This window comes from Pundamilia nyererei, unplaced genomic scaffold (assembly GCF_000239375.1).
Source record: "Pundamilia nyererei isolate P.nyererei 1_Seehausen unplaced genomic scaffold, PunNye1.0 scaffold00068, whole genome shotgun sequence".
In the NCBI taxonomy this organism is placed as follows: Eukaryota; Metazoa; Chordata; class Actinopteri; order Cichliformes; family Cichlidae; genus Pundamilia; species Pundamilia nyererei.
Window position 1 is genome coordinate 714,321 of NW_005187469.1, and position 17,864 is coordinate 732,184.

The following is a 17,864-nucleotide window of genomic DNA, read 5'->3' on the forward strand; positions in this document are numbered from 1 at the left end:
TACCAGCCATTTGGCTGCTCTCCGGGTTTTAAAGGTAGAAAGGTAGAAGCCTGGGGGTGCTACTGTTAAATTGTATTTTTAGGCACCTTATTAGTAGCAGCCTTTCTCAAAAACATGTAATTTGTTCCTATGTTTTTAGTTGAATGTACAAAAAATGCCAAATATTCCACAGACGCCAGAGTAGGGAAGGCAGCTGGTGTCCTGCGACGTCTCCAACCTATTTGGAACTCGACCTCCCTGAATGTTAGGGTCAAGATCAGACTATTGAACTCTATCGTCTTCCCTACTGCACTTTACGCTAGTGAAACCTGGTGCTCAACAAGTGCAATTATTCAACACCTGAATGTGCTTCAACAACGTGGCCTGCGGCAAATCCTGAGAATTTCCTACCGGGACCGAATAACAAATGAGGAGGTCCTACGAAGAGCAGGCACCCGCCCATTAGCCGATGTTGTTGCAGAAAGGCGCTTCCGCTTTGCGGGCCATATTTTACGCCTACCACCTCATCGCCCAGCTAAGATTGTCATGACATGGCGTCCACGCACTGGCAAGCGAAAGCAAGGCCGACCAAAGACCACATGGCGTCGAACATTCACGGATGATCTGAGAACTGTCAACATTGCCTGGGACGAAGCTGAAGCAGTCGCTGCTGACCAACATTGATGGAGATCACCAACTGCCCGATGCGCCGCCCGGCGTAGGAGGAACTAAGTGCTAAGTAATTCCACAGTTTGACAGGCACAGATACCAATCAGTTGATTCCCAAAGAGCTATTAGCTGAAAACTACTAACAATTAACTGAAAATGAATAGTTCTTTGGGCCTATGTTGGCATGGCGTGCAGTGTGTCCTTGGAAAATGTCCCAAACTGTACAAATAGAGGATAAAATAGGAAGTGTCAAAATTGATGGAATTATGAGTGCAGAAAAGTACAAAATCAGATTGTGATCCGCCATGCAATAGCATCTAGGAAGCATCTGACTGGCAACAGTTTTTTCAGCATGACAGTCCTCCCAAACACACTGCCAATGCAGAAAAGGCATACCTGTATAGAAAAACACACAATGGAACACTGTCAGTCATGGATCAGCCGCTCCATAGTCTGAGCCTCAACATTATTGAAGCTTGTGGGTTCATGTTGACAGAATGGAACAAAAGGAAGTCAGCATCCAAAGAGGAGCTTTGGATGTCCTTCAAGAAACCTGGAGAACTATTCCTGAGGATTACTTAAAGAAATTACAAGAAAGTTTGCCTGAGAGACTTCAGACTGGTCATACCATACACTTAATTTCAAGATCGTTAGATTTACACAAACTCTGCTTTTGCCTTATATACTGTATTTCCATTTATATTTTCACTTTAACTATTTCCCATTTTCCTCTTCATTTCTTTATATTTTAGCAATATATAAAGAAACAACAAGTGGCCCCAGACGTTTTCGTGGTACTGTAGATCCTTTTTTGTGATTTAAATTTGGCCAATTTCTGCTCCAGTTTCATCTTCCCTTGTATGTCCAGATGGCTTTGCAGTTGCTAAGATGAGTTCCTTATTATCATGTTCAGCATCTCCCTGTCACCACTATAGTTGTGACTTCTGTCTTCTCTCCTTTTTACTCCTTGCAATATTGTGTTTAGCTCTTAAGTGCTTGCTCTCCCTTTCCCCCCTCCTACAGCCACTTGTGGAAATTGCTGACTGGTAACTCAAAATCCCTGCTGGAAACAGACAAGTCTTGCATGACCTTGCTACTCTAGCTTTTATCAGACTGCTCCCCTCTTTGCCCCGTTAGCATTGAAACATCTGATTTGTCTCTTTCTATAACATTCACTTCATTTACAACTTTCATTTTCAAACAGCCAGACTAAACTCAGCAGGAGTGATGTGATATACACTGACAGAAATCCCTTCACTTCCTCAAACCTTGTTAAATGATCCCAGATAAGCACTCAGGTTCAGGTCTGTGCAGAGGCACTCGAGCGGAAGAATGGAACGATTAATACAGTCTGACGTTGGTGTTAACTGCAATCAATGTCTAGTAATGGGCTGTTTAATGTGGAGGAAGCCGTTCTACTCCTAGGCCATTACTGAGAAGTACCCTGCTGAGAGTGTAACTCTGTATATTGTCAGGTACTCAAAGTAGGATGGTATTCATATATTACTCTACTGAAGGGCATTGTTTTGAGGGGGTGAATAGATACTTATACTATGGGCAAGATGTAATTGCTTTTAAACATGAGCCGAAATCAATGCTGTGTCACAATCCTCTTTTAAACACTTAGTCCAGTTTGCCCTTGAGCACTAGAATTGCTGTCAGCTTACAACATCACAGCTAAATAATGAATAGATGTACTGCAGGGTCTCTCTAAATTAGTTAAAAATGTAGTAACAAGTGATTATGCTTCACAAATACATAATTAGGATAACTGAATCATAAGAACAGGCTATTTGGTCCCTGTACAGTGGTAGTGAGAGCTTGTTTGACAGTGCCAGCAATAAGTTCATGCTGGGGATTTCATTCCAACAAGGCTGCCCGATTCTGTTTAACCTTTATATTGAGAATTTCAAGGTTATAGTTCAATAGTTTTGGTTCACATCTTTGTTTTTTGGAGATAATGTGGTCATACTTTATCAAGCGATGGCCTCAAACTACAGTAGTACTAACACAGTCTGTTACTGAGTTAAATAGCATCTCCACGTAGCGTTGGGCAGTATGGTTTGTAGGTTTTAGTGGTTTCACTCTATGTCCCAATATTATTTTTGTATAAAGTAAAGCTTTTTTTAATGAATTTATAAGGTATTAGTCACAGCTGATGTAGACAAGTGGTATCGACACAATGCTTCAAACTACTTTGTGAAAATTGGAATAAAAGATGGCGTTAGCTAGCATGACAGCAAATAGTTCAAAGTCCCTTTTGCAGCCAGCATTACCCAACAAGCATTGATGATGTAACTTTTTAAACTGTGTAATTATTGGTATAAGAAACAGATTATGTTTCACAAATAATTGTATTTTATGATGCTGAAGTTAGTTCTTTTGGCTGCTCCGTTTAGGGTCCACACAGTGAATCATGTGCCTCAATCTCAGTGTATCTGTAGTATCATCCTCAGTTACACTAACTCTCTGCATGCCCTTCTTAACCACATCCATGAATTTTCTCTGTGGTCTTTCCTATGGCCTAGCACCTCAACATCTTTTGTCCAGTATGTTTACTGTCTCTCCTTTGCACATGTCCAAACCATCTCAGCCATGCTTTTATAACTTTGTTTCCAAACTGCTCAACCTGAGCTGTTCCTCTGATGTTCTCATTTCTAAGCCTGTGCATTCTGGTCACTCACAATGAAAATCTATACATCTTTAACTCTTTTTGTCAGCGTCATAGTTTTCCAAACCAGACACCTTTCCCCTATGGTGCTGTCCTTCTGTCACAGATCACCCTGGAGATATAATCTCCACCCACTCATCCTTGTCTGGACTCTCTTCTTCATTTTCTTCCTCTTATGTGTCCTGCACCACCCTCACATGCAGTACCACAGACCTTGTCTTGGCAACCTATTGTATAGATCCACAGAGACACAGCAGCAACTCTTTCTTCCCTTCTTTATATGTCTCATCAACACTCTCAAAGCAAACATGTATGTGCAGTCTCATTCTTGGCATGAAGCCACACTGTTGCCCATTAGTTGTCACCACTCTTCCTAACCTAGGTTAAACAACTCTTCCCCAAAGCTTCATGGTATGGCTCATTAGCTTTACCCTTTTGACCACCTCTGCACATCACCCTTGTTCTTGAAAACTGGTGCCATTGCATGTCTCCATTCCTCAGGTATCCTCTCACTCTCTTTAATTTTATTCAACAGTCTGGTTAAAAAGTCCACTACCTTAAACATCTCCATACCTCCACAGGTATGTATCTGGGCCCTTTCCCCTCATCTTCTTCATAGCTGATTTCACTTCCTCCTTACTAATTCTCTGCACTTCCTAATTCATTAACTGTCCTTCATCTGTCCTCCTTTCTCTCTCTCTCATGTTCTGCATTCATGAGCTCCTCAAAGTAATCCTTCAAGCTTCTCAACACACTCTTTTCACTTATTAGTGCACTTCCATCCACATCCTTCATCACCCTAATCTGCTGTACATCCTTTCCATCTTGATCTCTCTGTCTAGCCAGTAAATATACGTCTTTTTTTCCTTTGTTAGAGTCCAACCTCACATACAACACCAGGTTTTCCCTTTCTCTGCTGCAGGCCTAGCCTCCCAGTATCCCTGTCTATTGTCTTCATCTCCCTGACTATCACAAGTTTTCTTTGCTAACCTTTTCCTTTGAATAGTTTCTTTTACTCACTTGTACCTAATTTCACCACAAAGTCACCTTGTCCTCATTCCTCTGTCTCTGTGCAACATTTTTTCCTTCCTCAGCTTCCACCATTTAATCCATGTCTCTGCCTTGACTCGCTTCCTCTTCTTGATTTTCAAAGTCCTCCTACAGACGACCATCCAAAGCTTCTTAGCAGCATTCTCCCCTGATACCACCTTGTAGTATCTCTTTCAGATTTCACCATTTGCAAAAGATTTTGGAGATTTAGTTGTGGATTATTAATTATTAATTTGGTTCTTATGTGACAAGCATACACTGGTAATAATGGTCCCTTCTTGATTTTTTTCTTGCATTCCTAATAGCAATTAATATAATACATGCATAGAGTATGCATATGACATTACAACTACTGGATTTGTACATCCAGTATATCTTCATATCTTGTTCAAAAGTGGAGTGGGAGATTGACAGACAGATTGATAAAGCATCTGCGGTAATCATCGATCCTACCCTCAGCTGTGGCTATAATCTGTGGGCAGTAAGTGAAGCAATAAGAACACAGTGGGTACAAACACTCTTCCTCTGAAGGGTTTCTGGGCCCACCCACGGTGAGAGGGTGAGGAGCTCTGTCATTAAGGAGGGGTCAAACCAGACCTGCTGCCCCTCTTTGTCAACAGGAAATAACTGAGGTGGTTTGGCCATCGGATTAGGATGCCTCCTCTCGCCTTATGGTTGAGGTCTTTTGGGCATGTTAAAACAGATGTATATTTAATTAAAAGTGTTTGTCTTGCGGGCATAAAATATGGAGTGTATGAGCATTATAAAAGCATTTAGTTATGATATCTGAATGGTAGAGAATAAATCTTAGCAAGGTCTCTCCAGCCACAATGATAGATAGTGTCTGGTCAGTACTATTATTATTTTGTGAGGTGTTTTAATTTATTGTATTTTTTAAAATAAGTATTCAGAATACACCAAAACAGTAACTGTTTTCTTTTTTTTTAACCACTGAGTAAAAGAAAGTATAAAAACTCCAACAGGGCAACATTTGGAGTGTGATTGCTGCAATCAAGCTAACAAAATTAACCTGGAACACATACTCAGTTTGATGCGAGTAGGTGTTTGATGTGTTTTCTCCTAATTTAACTCAATTTAGAGCTCACCGCTACTGCTAAAAAAGGTCACTAAAAATATTTTTAAAATGCACATTTGTTTTCATCTAATATGATATTAAATCAAATCAAAATGGCATTTAATTGTCAATAGTCTCATTTAACAGGAGTTATTTGAATGGAGTATTTGCATAGTGGTAGACCTATTTTCAGCAACCATCACTCCGGTTTTCTGTTGGAACGTTGTGTTACTTATGAAAGCTTATCATTTGATATCCTTTGAAATGCTAATTGATCATTAGGGGAAAAAACAAAATTATGTTTTAACAGCTGAAAAACTTTGTGGTAATTAAAGCGCTGAAATTGGTGAGTTGATGAAGCATCAGCCTCTGTATGTTCAATTATAGTATTTTTAAAATGGCCAAAAACACTTTCTTTTCTTGTTCTGGATATTTATTCATTTAGGAAATAAAATTGAAAACATATAATGGTGTGCTGCTTCCTACTAAGAGAACGACACAAACTGCCTGTGGCTGCCTGATAGTCAGAAAGGTTGATTAAAAGGTGTGCAACAAGACAACTACATGAAAATGTTCTGTTAAGGAAACAGGCCACCTAACAGGTCCTCAACATGAAGTGACACAAAACTTAAACTTAGATACATAGAAAGTGTTATGGACAGAAGAAAGTCTGTGTTTGATCTATGTCTGTTGTTTAACACATGAGGGATGTGGAACACATGAAAAGATGCTGGCGCTCCACAAACCTGCCAAGGAGGAAATGCAAGGACTTGGGTGTATTTGGGTAAAGTAGGAGATATAATCATGTGAAAACTATTTTCATGTGATTGTGAAGTCTTATATCTTACTGACTGTTCTTTTAGCCACTCATTAAAAAAAAAAAATCCATTACAGTGTCTCCTGGTTTCCAAAGCCCAGTGAGCAGTTTTGTACATACAATATATTTCAACTGTGTTTGATATCAATAATAGAAATTTACTTTCAATGCAACAATTTTCATTAAGTAGTTTGAGGTATTGGGTCACTGTGTGACTCATACCTAAAGCCTTGCAGCATATTTACACCAGTATATTTTAGGTACGCCAAAGTCAGGCAAGGATAGCAGCCAATTTCTATTGGTCATGCTGTAGAGCAAACCCACAAAATAGACAAGGAAAAAAAATCAAGGTTAGAGATTGACTCAAGTTTTTCTACAAGCAGTGCAACGTTCTTCAATTCTCTCATTACAAAGTTTAACTCAGCACTGGTGCTCTGTGAGTAATATAAAATTTAATCCAGAACACATTGTTATCACAAAAAACATTGATTTTTTTTTATCATTATTCTTTTTTGGAAATTTGTTTCAGATTTAGAAGGAGACCCTTGGAGTGGAGGAGTTTTGATAGCTGGAATGAAAGTTTTGATTCAGCATGCAGAATAAGAAACAAAGGAAAGTGGTGGGCAGATAGAAATGGGCACACATACACAACCATGTATTCGTAATCGTAACTTCTGTGATGGGGAGTAATATGTATGTGTGTGTGTGTGCACATATTAGTTAATGTGAGGTCATTCCTGCTAAAAAGCAGTTTGATCCTGAGAAAAGTGCACAGATCTGTGCACCTGCAGAAATTATGGCTGTACACACGCACACCAGAGTGACTATCACAACACTGATGACTTAACGTTCCTCTTTAGTTCAGTAATTTTCATTCACTCAATCGTTTCCCCTCTCGTATACTTCCTGTGTTTCTTTTCCGCCCTGTTCTTAATAACTCTGTCTCACTTTTCTTTCTACGTTCCTGTTTTCCTCCCTGCACGTTCTCTTCCGGCTGCTCTACACAGAATGAGTGAGTGTGTGTCAGCAAGGAAATTGGGAATGAGTGACGTGGTAAAGTGTGATTTTTTCCAGCAGGGAGAGGAACAAATGGGAGGAAAGCACTTTATAAAAACATATCCCAAATCCAGGCCAGACAGGCACACACACACACCCATGCACACACTCACACACATGTACACTGGGCGGCAGTCCCATCACAATGTGAGCTTCATTGGTGCTGACACACTCCAATGTAGCAGTGAATGGGACTTGATGTCTGAGGCCCCAGCCTATGATTCGCCCACAGGGCAGCCACTCATTAAAGTACAAAAAGGAGCAAAGGGAGGGAAAGGGACAGAGGAAATGGGAGGTGAAGATGAGGGAGGGGGAAAGGATGCAGATTTGATTCACTCGGTTTTACTGTGCAGTGGATAAGCCGCTAGATTGGTAAGTTTGCCCTTAGGCATAGACACTAGGAAGATCACTACTCGGGCATTGCTTCACCAATTTCTCCTCCCTTAAGCAACATCTAGGCTCCATCAGTAGCTACACTTCTTCACTGCTGGGGCCTTCTTTCTACAATAGCTATTGGAAGTAATCAACAACGAAACACCTATTTAATTAATTTCCTGGATTCACTTGCTTTAAAGTTTGTTTGTTTTTTTGTAGTCAGTGAACAGAGACAGGTAGCTTCAAAAGTAGCTTCAAAATATTTGATTTGTCTCTTTAGTTACTTTAGCCTTTAGCCTACCTACATGAACATTAAATGAGAGGGCATAATGTTTTACTTGACCCAGGTTTCTGGGTCATTTTTTGGGATCATTTCTGGCTCATTTTGACATTCTTTGGTCCTAATTTGTATTTACTGAGGTGTTAAAAGGAATTGATGTTAAAATGGTGCAAAAGCCCTGATGACTGAGAAAGTTTCGGAAACATTAGATCCTTCCCCTTGGGTGAGAGAATCCAATGTGCTGTTAAGGTGCTCTTAAATTGTAAAAGCCCAATACTCTTATATAAATTCTATTCAGTTCAATTCAATTGTATTTATACAGCACCAAATCACAACAGCAGTGGCCTCAAGGAGCTTTATATTGTAAGGCAGACCGTACAATAATACATACAGAGAAACCCAACAATCATAGGACCCCCTATGAGCAAGCACTTTGGCGACAGTGGGAATGAAAAACTCCCTTTTAACAGGAAGAAACCTCTGGCAGAACCAGGCTCAGGGAGGGGCGGCCATCTGCTGCGACTGGTTGGGGAGAGAGAAGGAAGACAGGATAAAAAACATGCCGTGGAAGAGAGATAGAGATTAATTACGAGTATAATTTTATGCAGAGAGGTCTATTAACACATGGTGACTGAAGAAGAAATACTCAATGCATCATGGGAATTCCCTGGCCGTCTACACCTATTGCAGCATAACTAAGGGAGGATTCAGGGTCACCTGATCCAGTCCTAACTATATGCTTTATTAAAAAGGAAAGTTTTAAGCCTAATCTTAAAAGTAGAGATAGTGTCTCCTGAATCAAAACTGGAAGCTGGTTCCACAGAAGAGGGGCCTGAAAACTGAAGGCTCTCCCTCCCATTCTACTTTTAAATACTTTAGGAACAACAAGTAAGCCTGCAGTGGGAGAGCAAAGTGCTCTAATAGGGTGATATGGTACTACAAGGCCATTAAGATAAGATTGGGCCTGATTATTTAAGACGTGTGTGAGGAGCAGGATTTGTTTTCTATAAGATGCTTATAGATGATCTCAATTAAGAGTATCAGTCTGCCAATATTACTCAATGTTATTGAGCTATCAGGGATATGACAGTGTCTGTAATGTCCAGGTCCTCTGACTTGTTCTCAGTCGTCCAGGTCGTGGTAATTTAAGGAGCTTGTAAAAAAAAAGTGATTGCACTTCTTTACAGAAGGGTAGGATATCATATAGAATAACAAATACAACAACATTTTCATCATTGGTCATCCCTTGTAGCAGGTATATAAGAGAAAGCATGAAATCCCAATGCACTCCAGACCCACACCCTCAGACAAAAACTGGTTAATCCCGAAGACAAAACTCCCAAACACATTTTAAACAACGTAGTGTATGTTGTACAGTGCAGCGAGGAATGCTCAGACCTCTACATTGGAGAAACCAAACAGCCACTCCATACACGCATGGCACAACATCTGCATCTAAAAGATAAAGGCCAATCTTTCGAGGATGCCAGTGTTCACATTTTGGACAGATGGTTTGAAAGAGGAGTGAAAGAGGCCACCTATTCCCTCTGTGAATGACCATCTTTGAACAGGGGGGTGGCTTACAACGCCAACTGTCTTCCACCTACAATGCAGTTTTGAGATCCTCGTGATTCCCATATGCTTGTTTGCCATTCACCTAGGGACCATTTTTGATCCGAGGACACCACAAGGGGTATTACTGCCCACTCACAACTTGTGTCAGGTGATCTCAGTAGGTCACATGGTAGGGCGAGTCAAGGTCTCACAATGGGTTTTCACACCTTGGCTCTTTTGATGAAGCACATGATCAATAGTGGGTCAATGACCCTTTTAAAGGAACAACTCCCATTAGGCCAGGTTTCACAATGAACATACCCGAAACTCTGGCTGATTGGGACCCACACCCAGTTTCACACCTTGGCTCAGGCGATTAGAGGATCATCAGGGGGTCCTTTTGTCCCTCTGTGGGGGGGGTCACTCCCACTAGGTTTATATCTGGGACTCTCCACCATTTGACCTTAGAACTGAAGAAGCTTCTTGGATGAGAGGTGAAACGTCTTCAAACAACTTAAAGAAGTCCAGACACTTTTCTTTGCAAGCTCCTTTGACTACGATGACCTGGATGACTGAGAAGCTTCACAGACAACTCCCATTAGGGTTTAAATACTTGATTTCGTTTTAGTACTGATGACGCTTTTCAGATGAGAGGTGAAACGCTTTCAAGAAACCTAAAAAAGTCCAGTCGCTTTTCTTTCCAGGCTCCTTAAAATCTCCCATATTTATTCATGTCTGATGACTGCAAAAATCATAGCATACAATTCATATTCTTTTTCTTCAAACTCATCAACCGTTTGTTGGCACAAGCACTTTATTTGTGCCTTTATACATGTGTATAGGCATATATGCCAGTCTGTATTTGTGAAAATTGGTCTATTAACACCATGAAACGGGGGTGGCATAAGACAACATGAGCACAAACAAAAAAACACCAGCCAAACCCACAAGCTAACACCTTGTCATGTGGATCTTTTGTTCAGATAGCTTTCATTGATGGGATGCTGCCAGAGCTGTCCTCTTCCCTTAAGAGGATGAAGTCATTAAGCAGAATGGGAGGGAGAGAGAAATAAGTACATGAAAACAGATTTTTATTTGTATCCTTAGAAAGCCTCCCTCTAGTTAACATTGATTTTCTCTTGCTGCCAGTTCATTTTCAGAGTGTTCTACTTCTACTTGGCTCCATCTGTGAATTTCTTCTCGTTTCTTCTCCCCCTATACTTTCTTCCCGTTTTGTTTTCCCTTTGCGCTTCCTCATTTCTTGTTCCGCTCATTTGTAAAAGAGCCAACTGTCTACATTCATCAAACGGGAGGAAACTTTATTGCAAGTAGCGTGCAACAGTCAACCATCAAATATGTATATCCTTGTACTTCTTTGATCATAATCATCGTTTAATGTTTCAGTCAAGCTGTTTTGTCTGCTTCCTCGTGAAGGCACAGGGGATGCCTTTATTTTATCCTCTTTTTCCTTAACATAAAGGTCCCTCTGGCACTCGTGGTCTGTTTGCTGTGGATGGTTGATCTCCTTTCCTTTCATGCCAATGTTATTCCATTTTATCCTCAACTCTCCCAGTCTATGTATGTCTTCCTCATTGCTTTTGCCCTATCTGGATCACATTGTGCAAGCTGCTTCTATTGCTCTTTCATCCACATCTCTGCCTTAGTTTCTCCCGCTCTGGCTGTCTCCTTTCTCCTTCCCTGTGTGTTCATCTCTCGAGATTAGTTTACACTGTAGCATAAATTAGAGCTGAGATTAGAAGGTCATGTTCCATGAGGCAAAGTTGCACAGTTAAGCCCCCCAAAGAGAGCCTTACATAAGATGGGTTACCTATCTTACCAAGCACTGTGTTATCTTCTTCGGCTGGGAACTTTTGTGGAATCCTCTCTAAAATAATATTAATGTTTCAGTCGAATTTTATAACCTAAAATGATCCTGGTTCTCATTGTAAGACAATGTAAGATAATAAGTTGAACTGATGCAATTTACTAATGTGTATTTTCCTCACTTCAATGAAACAGAGGACTGAAATCATAATTAGTTCTGTTGTAAGCTCTTATTATAACTGCTACAGAGCACATTCATGCTAAGTGTGTTTGGAAAGGTTTGTTAATACAGTGGATATTGTTTTCTCTGTAGTTTGTTAGATGTGCGGAGTATAATTTGTGGCAATAAAAAATACATGCAATAATTGATCTTAATTAAGCTCTAGTTTAAAATCCTTTTATACAAAACTGACATGAAATGCGGTGCTTAAAAAAAAATATATAAAATGCATAAGCACAGCTAAGTAATGTGAGAACTGGAGACGACTTTTTCTCTGAAACAACAGATAATAATGGCTCTGCTACTGGAAATAGTTACTAATAATTAACTGAAAGTGAACTGCTGTATGCCCACCTTTACTTGACATATTGTGCCTTATCAAATAAAAGTAAAATTTATATACAACAAGTAAAAGTCACTTACGTAACTTTCCAGTATCTTTATAATTTCACCAGATAACAGGACATTAACCCTTTTCTTTTTTTTTTCCATTTGCCTACATAATCCAGTCGTTAAGTGATGACGTGACGAATCCTACTTCCGGGCCTAAAGTAGTCTGCGTTTAATATGGCTTTTGTGTTGTTAACATTTTTAATGTTTTGTACTTTCTTCTATTTAATCTCAAAAAGCTCCTAAAACAGTCAGTGATCACCGTTGACCTCCCTCGGCTTTTATTACCGCTAATCATTTATTTAAGCTCAGTTTTTAAAACCTTAGGATGTAACTACAGCCCAGCCCATGCAGCAGTATATGAATGACTAACCTCGTATTGTGGATGGATTATCTCAGTTGTTCTCCTGGCTGAAGTTTGGTCCTTTTACAGCATCCTGCCATGCGATTACATTTGTTCCTGACCACCGAGAACACTCACGTAAACTTTTATCGAGTGGAAAAAAAGTTAGCTTGTTTATATTATGCTAACATAGCTGTGTCGCTAGCGGTCACGTAGCACATCATTATATACAAGCTAGCCAAACTTCAGTAACCCTACAAACGTTACTGCTGTTTAGTTTTCTGTCTTCATTTATGCTGGAAGTGATAGCAGAGCTGTACGTTTTAATTTGTTTCCAAAACCCGGCAGTCAGGACATGCTATATTGTATTTAGATAGAAGCTAGCGAGCTAACTCCCTGCTAACTTCTAACGCCGTTAAATGTCATAAATTCCGTTTTCATGGATGCCTGAATGTTAAATTCAATTGTTACACCTGGTAGAGCAGAACGCTGATCACTTTATTAAAGATGAAAGACTTTAGACAGTTTTTCAACTCTCAGTAATGCCATAGTGATCGTTTGATATATGGACCTGCAGCGGAGTTTAGGTCCAGACACGGCTAGTGACGTCAGACTTAACGACCGGATTATCCTAGCAACTGCCCATCCTCAAGATACTGACTTGTGGTTAAAATGTCCATGGGTGAAGTTCATTAGGTTTGTTGTTATTAACATTTTTGCAGTGGTTCCCCCATGTTTTATTTTGGCGAACTCTGTGTCATCACTTACACTAATGACATGATCCCTTATACGCAAGTATTCTTACACCGCTGTGTATGTTTTGCACATGCTTGAAATGAACCTCATTACCAAACCACTAATATGTAAAGCTGATCAACCGGTCACTGATCTGGGCAAAGAATGCTAAAAATAGGTCCTTGCCGGTTGATCGATAGATAGATAGATGGATGGAGTTGGGATGGTAGCTCATACTTAGCTCGGTACTGGAAGCAAAACTCACTTTTACTGTCTAATAATGGATGTTTCTTTAAAATGTTTTTAAAGAACAGAATTTTTTGACAAACAGAAATTATGTAAAATGAAAAATATTTTTCCAAACATGTACATACTCTTCAAGAGTTTTATTGAAAAAGAAAAAAGTAATTCCATAGCTGCACTTAATGTGAATTATTCAGACAAACGTACAAGTTAGTGTGCTGTATGCCAAAATTTTACCTCACCTAACCAAACCACTACACATCACTTTACTTTACAACATTTCTACATTCTGGTGACAGCTGTTGTCCCTGAAATATACATGCCCCTAAAAATAATGGATTCTCTGTTGCAGTGAACATATTAAAGAGGGTGCAAACATACGCAGTGAAGCTTACAAGTGACACTTACAAAGATGTTAATGGAGCATGGAGACTCCCTGTCACTTTGATGGCTGTCCTGTTCTTTGTTTACACTTTGTAAAGCAACAAAAAAATTTCTTCACATATTCCCTCCACCCCATCATTTATTATTTATTTAGTTGCTGTTGTTAGCATTAATTTAGTTCAGCAGACATGTGATGATGCTATATAGACACATATACACACATACATGATCAATAATTTGTATTATCTTCCCTGATGATGAGTTATTGTGCTTTATTCAAGCCTCTGGCTTTAATGAGGGTTAATACCATCTGCTGATTAGACAATACAGTCAGACAGGAAGGCACACGCATACACAGACACATGCTGCATGCTGCAAGTGAATCATTTAAATGGACATAATGGGCACAGCAGTGTGGGTGTGCAGGCTTGGCTTTGCACTGTATGACGTGCAACCATGCAGTCTAATGTTTTGGGAAGGAAAACTGAAACATATACACATAATACGCACACATTTCCCACACATCTTATTATGTGAATGGGAAGTGTCACACCCCAGAGAGGAAGTGGTATTAACAGTGAAGGTCTTTTCCTATTTCACGCTCCAACCATGTGTCTACTAATTTGCATCCCCTACTAACACTTCTACATCTATTGAGATGTAAAAAAAAAAAAAAAAAGGGGGGGAGAGTTGCAACGGAAAGTAAGAGAGAAAAGGGAGTTGGCGACAAATCGGACGGAAAAAGGTAGAAACCACAAGTGGAGAAGTGGAATAACAAGAGAGGAGGGTCATTAGCCCATGAATGAATGAGTGAATGAATGAATGAATGGAGAAAGAGTATGTAGTAGGGAATGCACTAAATGTCAATGCACAAGATGGGGGTAAATAGCAATGGTTGCTTGAAGATTTTGCTGCCAGGTGTGTAAGTAACACAAGTGCTGTACTTTGCCACCTGTCCATCCTGATCACCTGCGTTTCTTCACTCTAAGTCCAGGTATTTTGTGTCTACAGGTTTCAACCAGCCAGCCTGGTGGAGAGGATCCAAGCTATCGCCCAGAATGTCTCTAACATGGCCATCAGGGTGGAGCAGATATTGCAAAACAGTATGGTGCAAGGCAGAGGTACAGTATCATCATGGTTTCACCTTCTTGTTTACAATATGTGTGAGTAAAATCCAGCTTATCATTGGTTTCCTTGTTCTGTAGATTGACTACAATTGCAGACAACATCATAAATTAATATACAGCACAGGGATATTACAAGAACAATAAATAAGTATACAAGACGCACCTCACTCTCATCCAGCCTGCTCCACTCTTATGATTTACATTAAGAAACTGATTGATTAACGTTGTTACCCCAAAGGGAAACGGGCTTGCATTATGCACAATAAACACACAATTGCGTACAATGTCATTATACACAATAAAAATGTACACATAAAAGAGGAGGGGACTGGCAGACACTTGGTACCAGTGATGGTATACGTGGTCTCACACAATGTGAAGAGTGCATCGCAAACATTGCACCACTGCATAAGATCAGCCACTGAAATGTAATCAGTAATTTACAACTTGAAGCACAGCTGAACACATGAACAGCTGTCAGCTTGTGATGACAAATATGCAGACCCACACATGCAAAGGAATGAGGAGAAACAGAAACACACACACATCTGTTATTCGGGTGTTTTTTGTTTTGTTTTTTATCACTGACACAAATCAGTTTTCATACCGTGTCAGTTAGCAGACTTCTGTCTGACACCTTCTGACACAAAAATATTAAAACATAGTAGAAAGTATTTGGACAATGGGTCGTTATACTAGATTAAAATAGACAGTCAAAAACACCACCATGAAAAAAATGAGATGTTTGATTAGAGTCAACATCCAGAATCTTCTGTAGTCTGTCATATCAGATTTTTTTTGTTTTGTTTTTTTTTTTCCAGTAAATTAAAAATCGAGAGAAATAAACTCAGGCTATGGAATCATCACGGAAGCTCTGAAGTGGAGGCGAGGTCATCTCTGTAAATGTCAGCTCTTATCCAACTGTGTGGTTTTCTGTTGTCTTGTTCACAACAGACTTTTTTTTAATCAAAACCGCAGTAATAACAAATATCCGCCCACTTTCCTCTGTTACTTTTTTCTTGAGGCTAATTGCTCAACTCTTTACATGAGAATAAATGAGCATTACTTCTCCTTTTGTTTTCGCCTCTGCATCTGCAGGGACAATGGCACACGCCAAAATGAAAACAGTGCTGCTTTCTCTAATCACAGATGAATTGAAACACTGCTGGCAGACTTTATTATCATACGGCTCAGTGGCGGTTTATTTATCTCGTGGTCAGGCATGTGCGAGAAGAAACAACAGGAGAAATAGAGTTAGAAGACGTGATTAGAATTTCCTTCCCTTCAAACACTGGCAAGGCTTTTATGTTCCATCTAGAAGGGACAGAAGTCAAGTTTTTATCTTGTTAGTTGACCACATTTTCAGTTGTTGCCTTAGTGGTTGCTATTGTAATCACATTTGCAGCCAATCCGTGTATGTTTTCAGTTGATGGAGACAAGCCCCAGGGAAGACTTATGTAGAGAAATGTCTCTTTTTCATTAGGCAAATGGAAACAGACAGAATCTAAGAGAAGACAGATGTGATGGTCCGGAGAGAGAACTAGGGAGAGAAGGAGGGGATTTAAAAGAGAGGGGGAAAGAGCGAGAAAATCTAACTGCAATGGTTCTCGGACACAGTCTTCCCTTCTTCTCACATCGGCAGCAGAGAGGCAGTTAACTAAGTCATTGGAGCAATTAATGCAGTGTGTGCAGCCTAAGTGAGCAGACGTAGTTGCTAGCGTAACTGAAGGATGGTTGGCGGCAGCGGGAGACAGACTGCTTTGTCAGGCCCAGTGAATATTGTGCACTGCAGTAGATATGTTGCAAGGCTGCAAAGGGAAAACCACGGAGATTTATGAGCACTTCACAGCATGTATGACATAAACAGTAAATGATTCTGTTATGGAAGGAAGTGAATATTGCTATGAAATTTCCATAGGCAAGTGGAGTAAAGCTGTTACTGTGAGTAATGCTGTAACCTCTTGGTTCTCAGAGGGCAGCCTTTGGGTCAGACGAGTTCATGTCTAGTCATTTTGAGTAAATAAATCGATTAGCAGAAACGAGGCTGGAATTTTAAAGAGACTTTGACAAGCTCCATATGCTGATAAATGAGCTGATAGATAGTATTACATTGGCTGATTGCTGTTGGAAATGTTATATTCACTGGAGAATAAATATTCTCATTAGAGCCAACTGATTTAAGTGAACTAAGCCTTCAAGCCTGTAGACTAATGAAGCATCAGTGATTGTGGCTAATTTTACTCACAGCAGGCGTAAGTCAATTGATCATTTAACTGGATATTTACAAATGTAAATATCTTCTGTAAAATGTGAAGCTTATAAATCACAGATTGATGTTTTAATCTGGAAGCAAAAGTTCACTCACTGTGTCTTTTCAGTATTGAGAGATGGGTCGTCAAGTCAGTGTGAAGTGCCGAGAGACCCTCGCTTCCCAGAGTGTCCTGGAAAAGTAGATGTGAGTATTTAGCTGTTCTCTTCATTTCACTGTGTGAAACTGACTAGTTGATTTGGGCTTAATGAGGGTATAACTACCCAATTAAATAATAAACTTTAAGATACTATATCTAAAAGAAAAAATAACACGATTTCTATCAACACTAATTTGGTTTTGGTGGCATGGCTCTGTAATGTGACCTCTCCACCCTTCCTCACGCATACATGAAGCACACTTCCCAGCTGTTAGATTTCCATTTATTCTTCTGGCTTTATGAAAAGCCAGAAGAGGAAAGAAGCACAGAACATAACAGGCGTCAGTGTCAGTAAATATGACACTAAATAAAGAGTTATGATGGGTTTCAAAGCAGCTTGCACCTGTGATCAGCCTGCTTAAAACCAGCTTTATCAACACATCCTTTAGGAGTTTTACCATCAGCTGATCTTCTACACAGCAGACCAAGCTCCTCTGCTGGTCACACCTAAATCTGGAACTTCCTAATTTTATAAATGTGCAGTTATTAATAGAAAATGATTTAAAAACATTTTGTTACCATTATTTTGTCCTGTTGCAGAAAGACAGTTGTGAGTTATTAATTGTTGTTTCATATCTATATATCTATAGATATGTATATATAT

General features: G+C 39.7%; 1 protein-coding gene across 2 annotated transcripts in view; it reads left to right on the plus strand.

Annotated features, from left to right (window-relative positions):
- Positions 1 to 17,864, plus strand: part of LOC102193287 (alpha-1,6-mannosylglycoprotein 6-beta-N-acetylglucosaminyltransferase B-like) — a 122,088-nt gene that overhangs the window by 43,028 nt on the left and 61,196 nt on the right. For both annotated transcript variants that reach the window (XM_005736237.1, XM_005736236.1), the window contains exons 4-5: positions 14,677 to 14,786; positions 17,171 to 17,247. In XM_005736237.1, the coding sequence (XP_005736294.1) occupies positions 14,677 to 14,786; positions 17,171 to 17,247 (187 nt within the window). The remainder of the gene's footprint in view (positions 1 to 14,676; positions 14,787 to 17,170; positions 17,248 to 17,864) is intronic.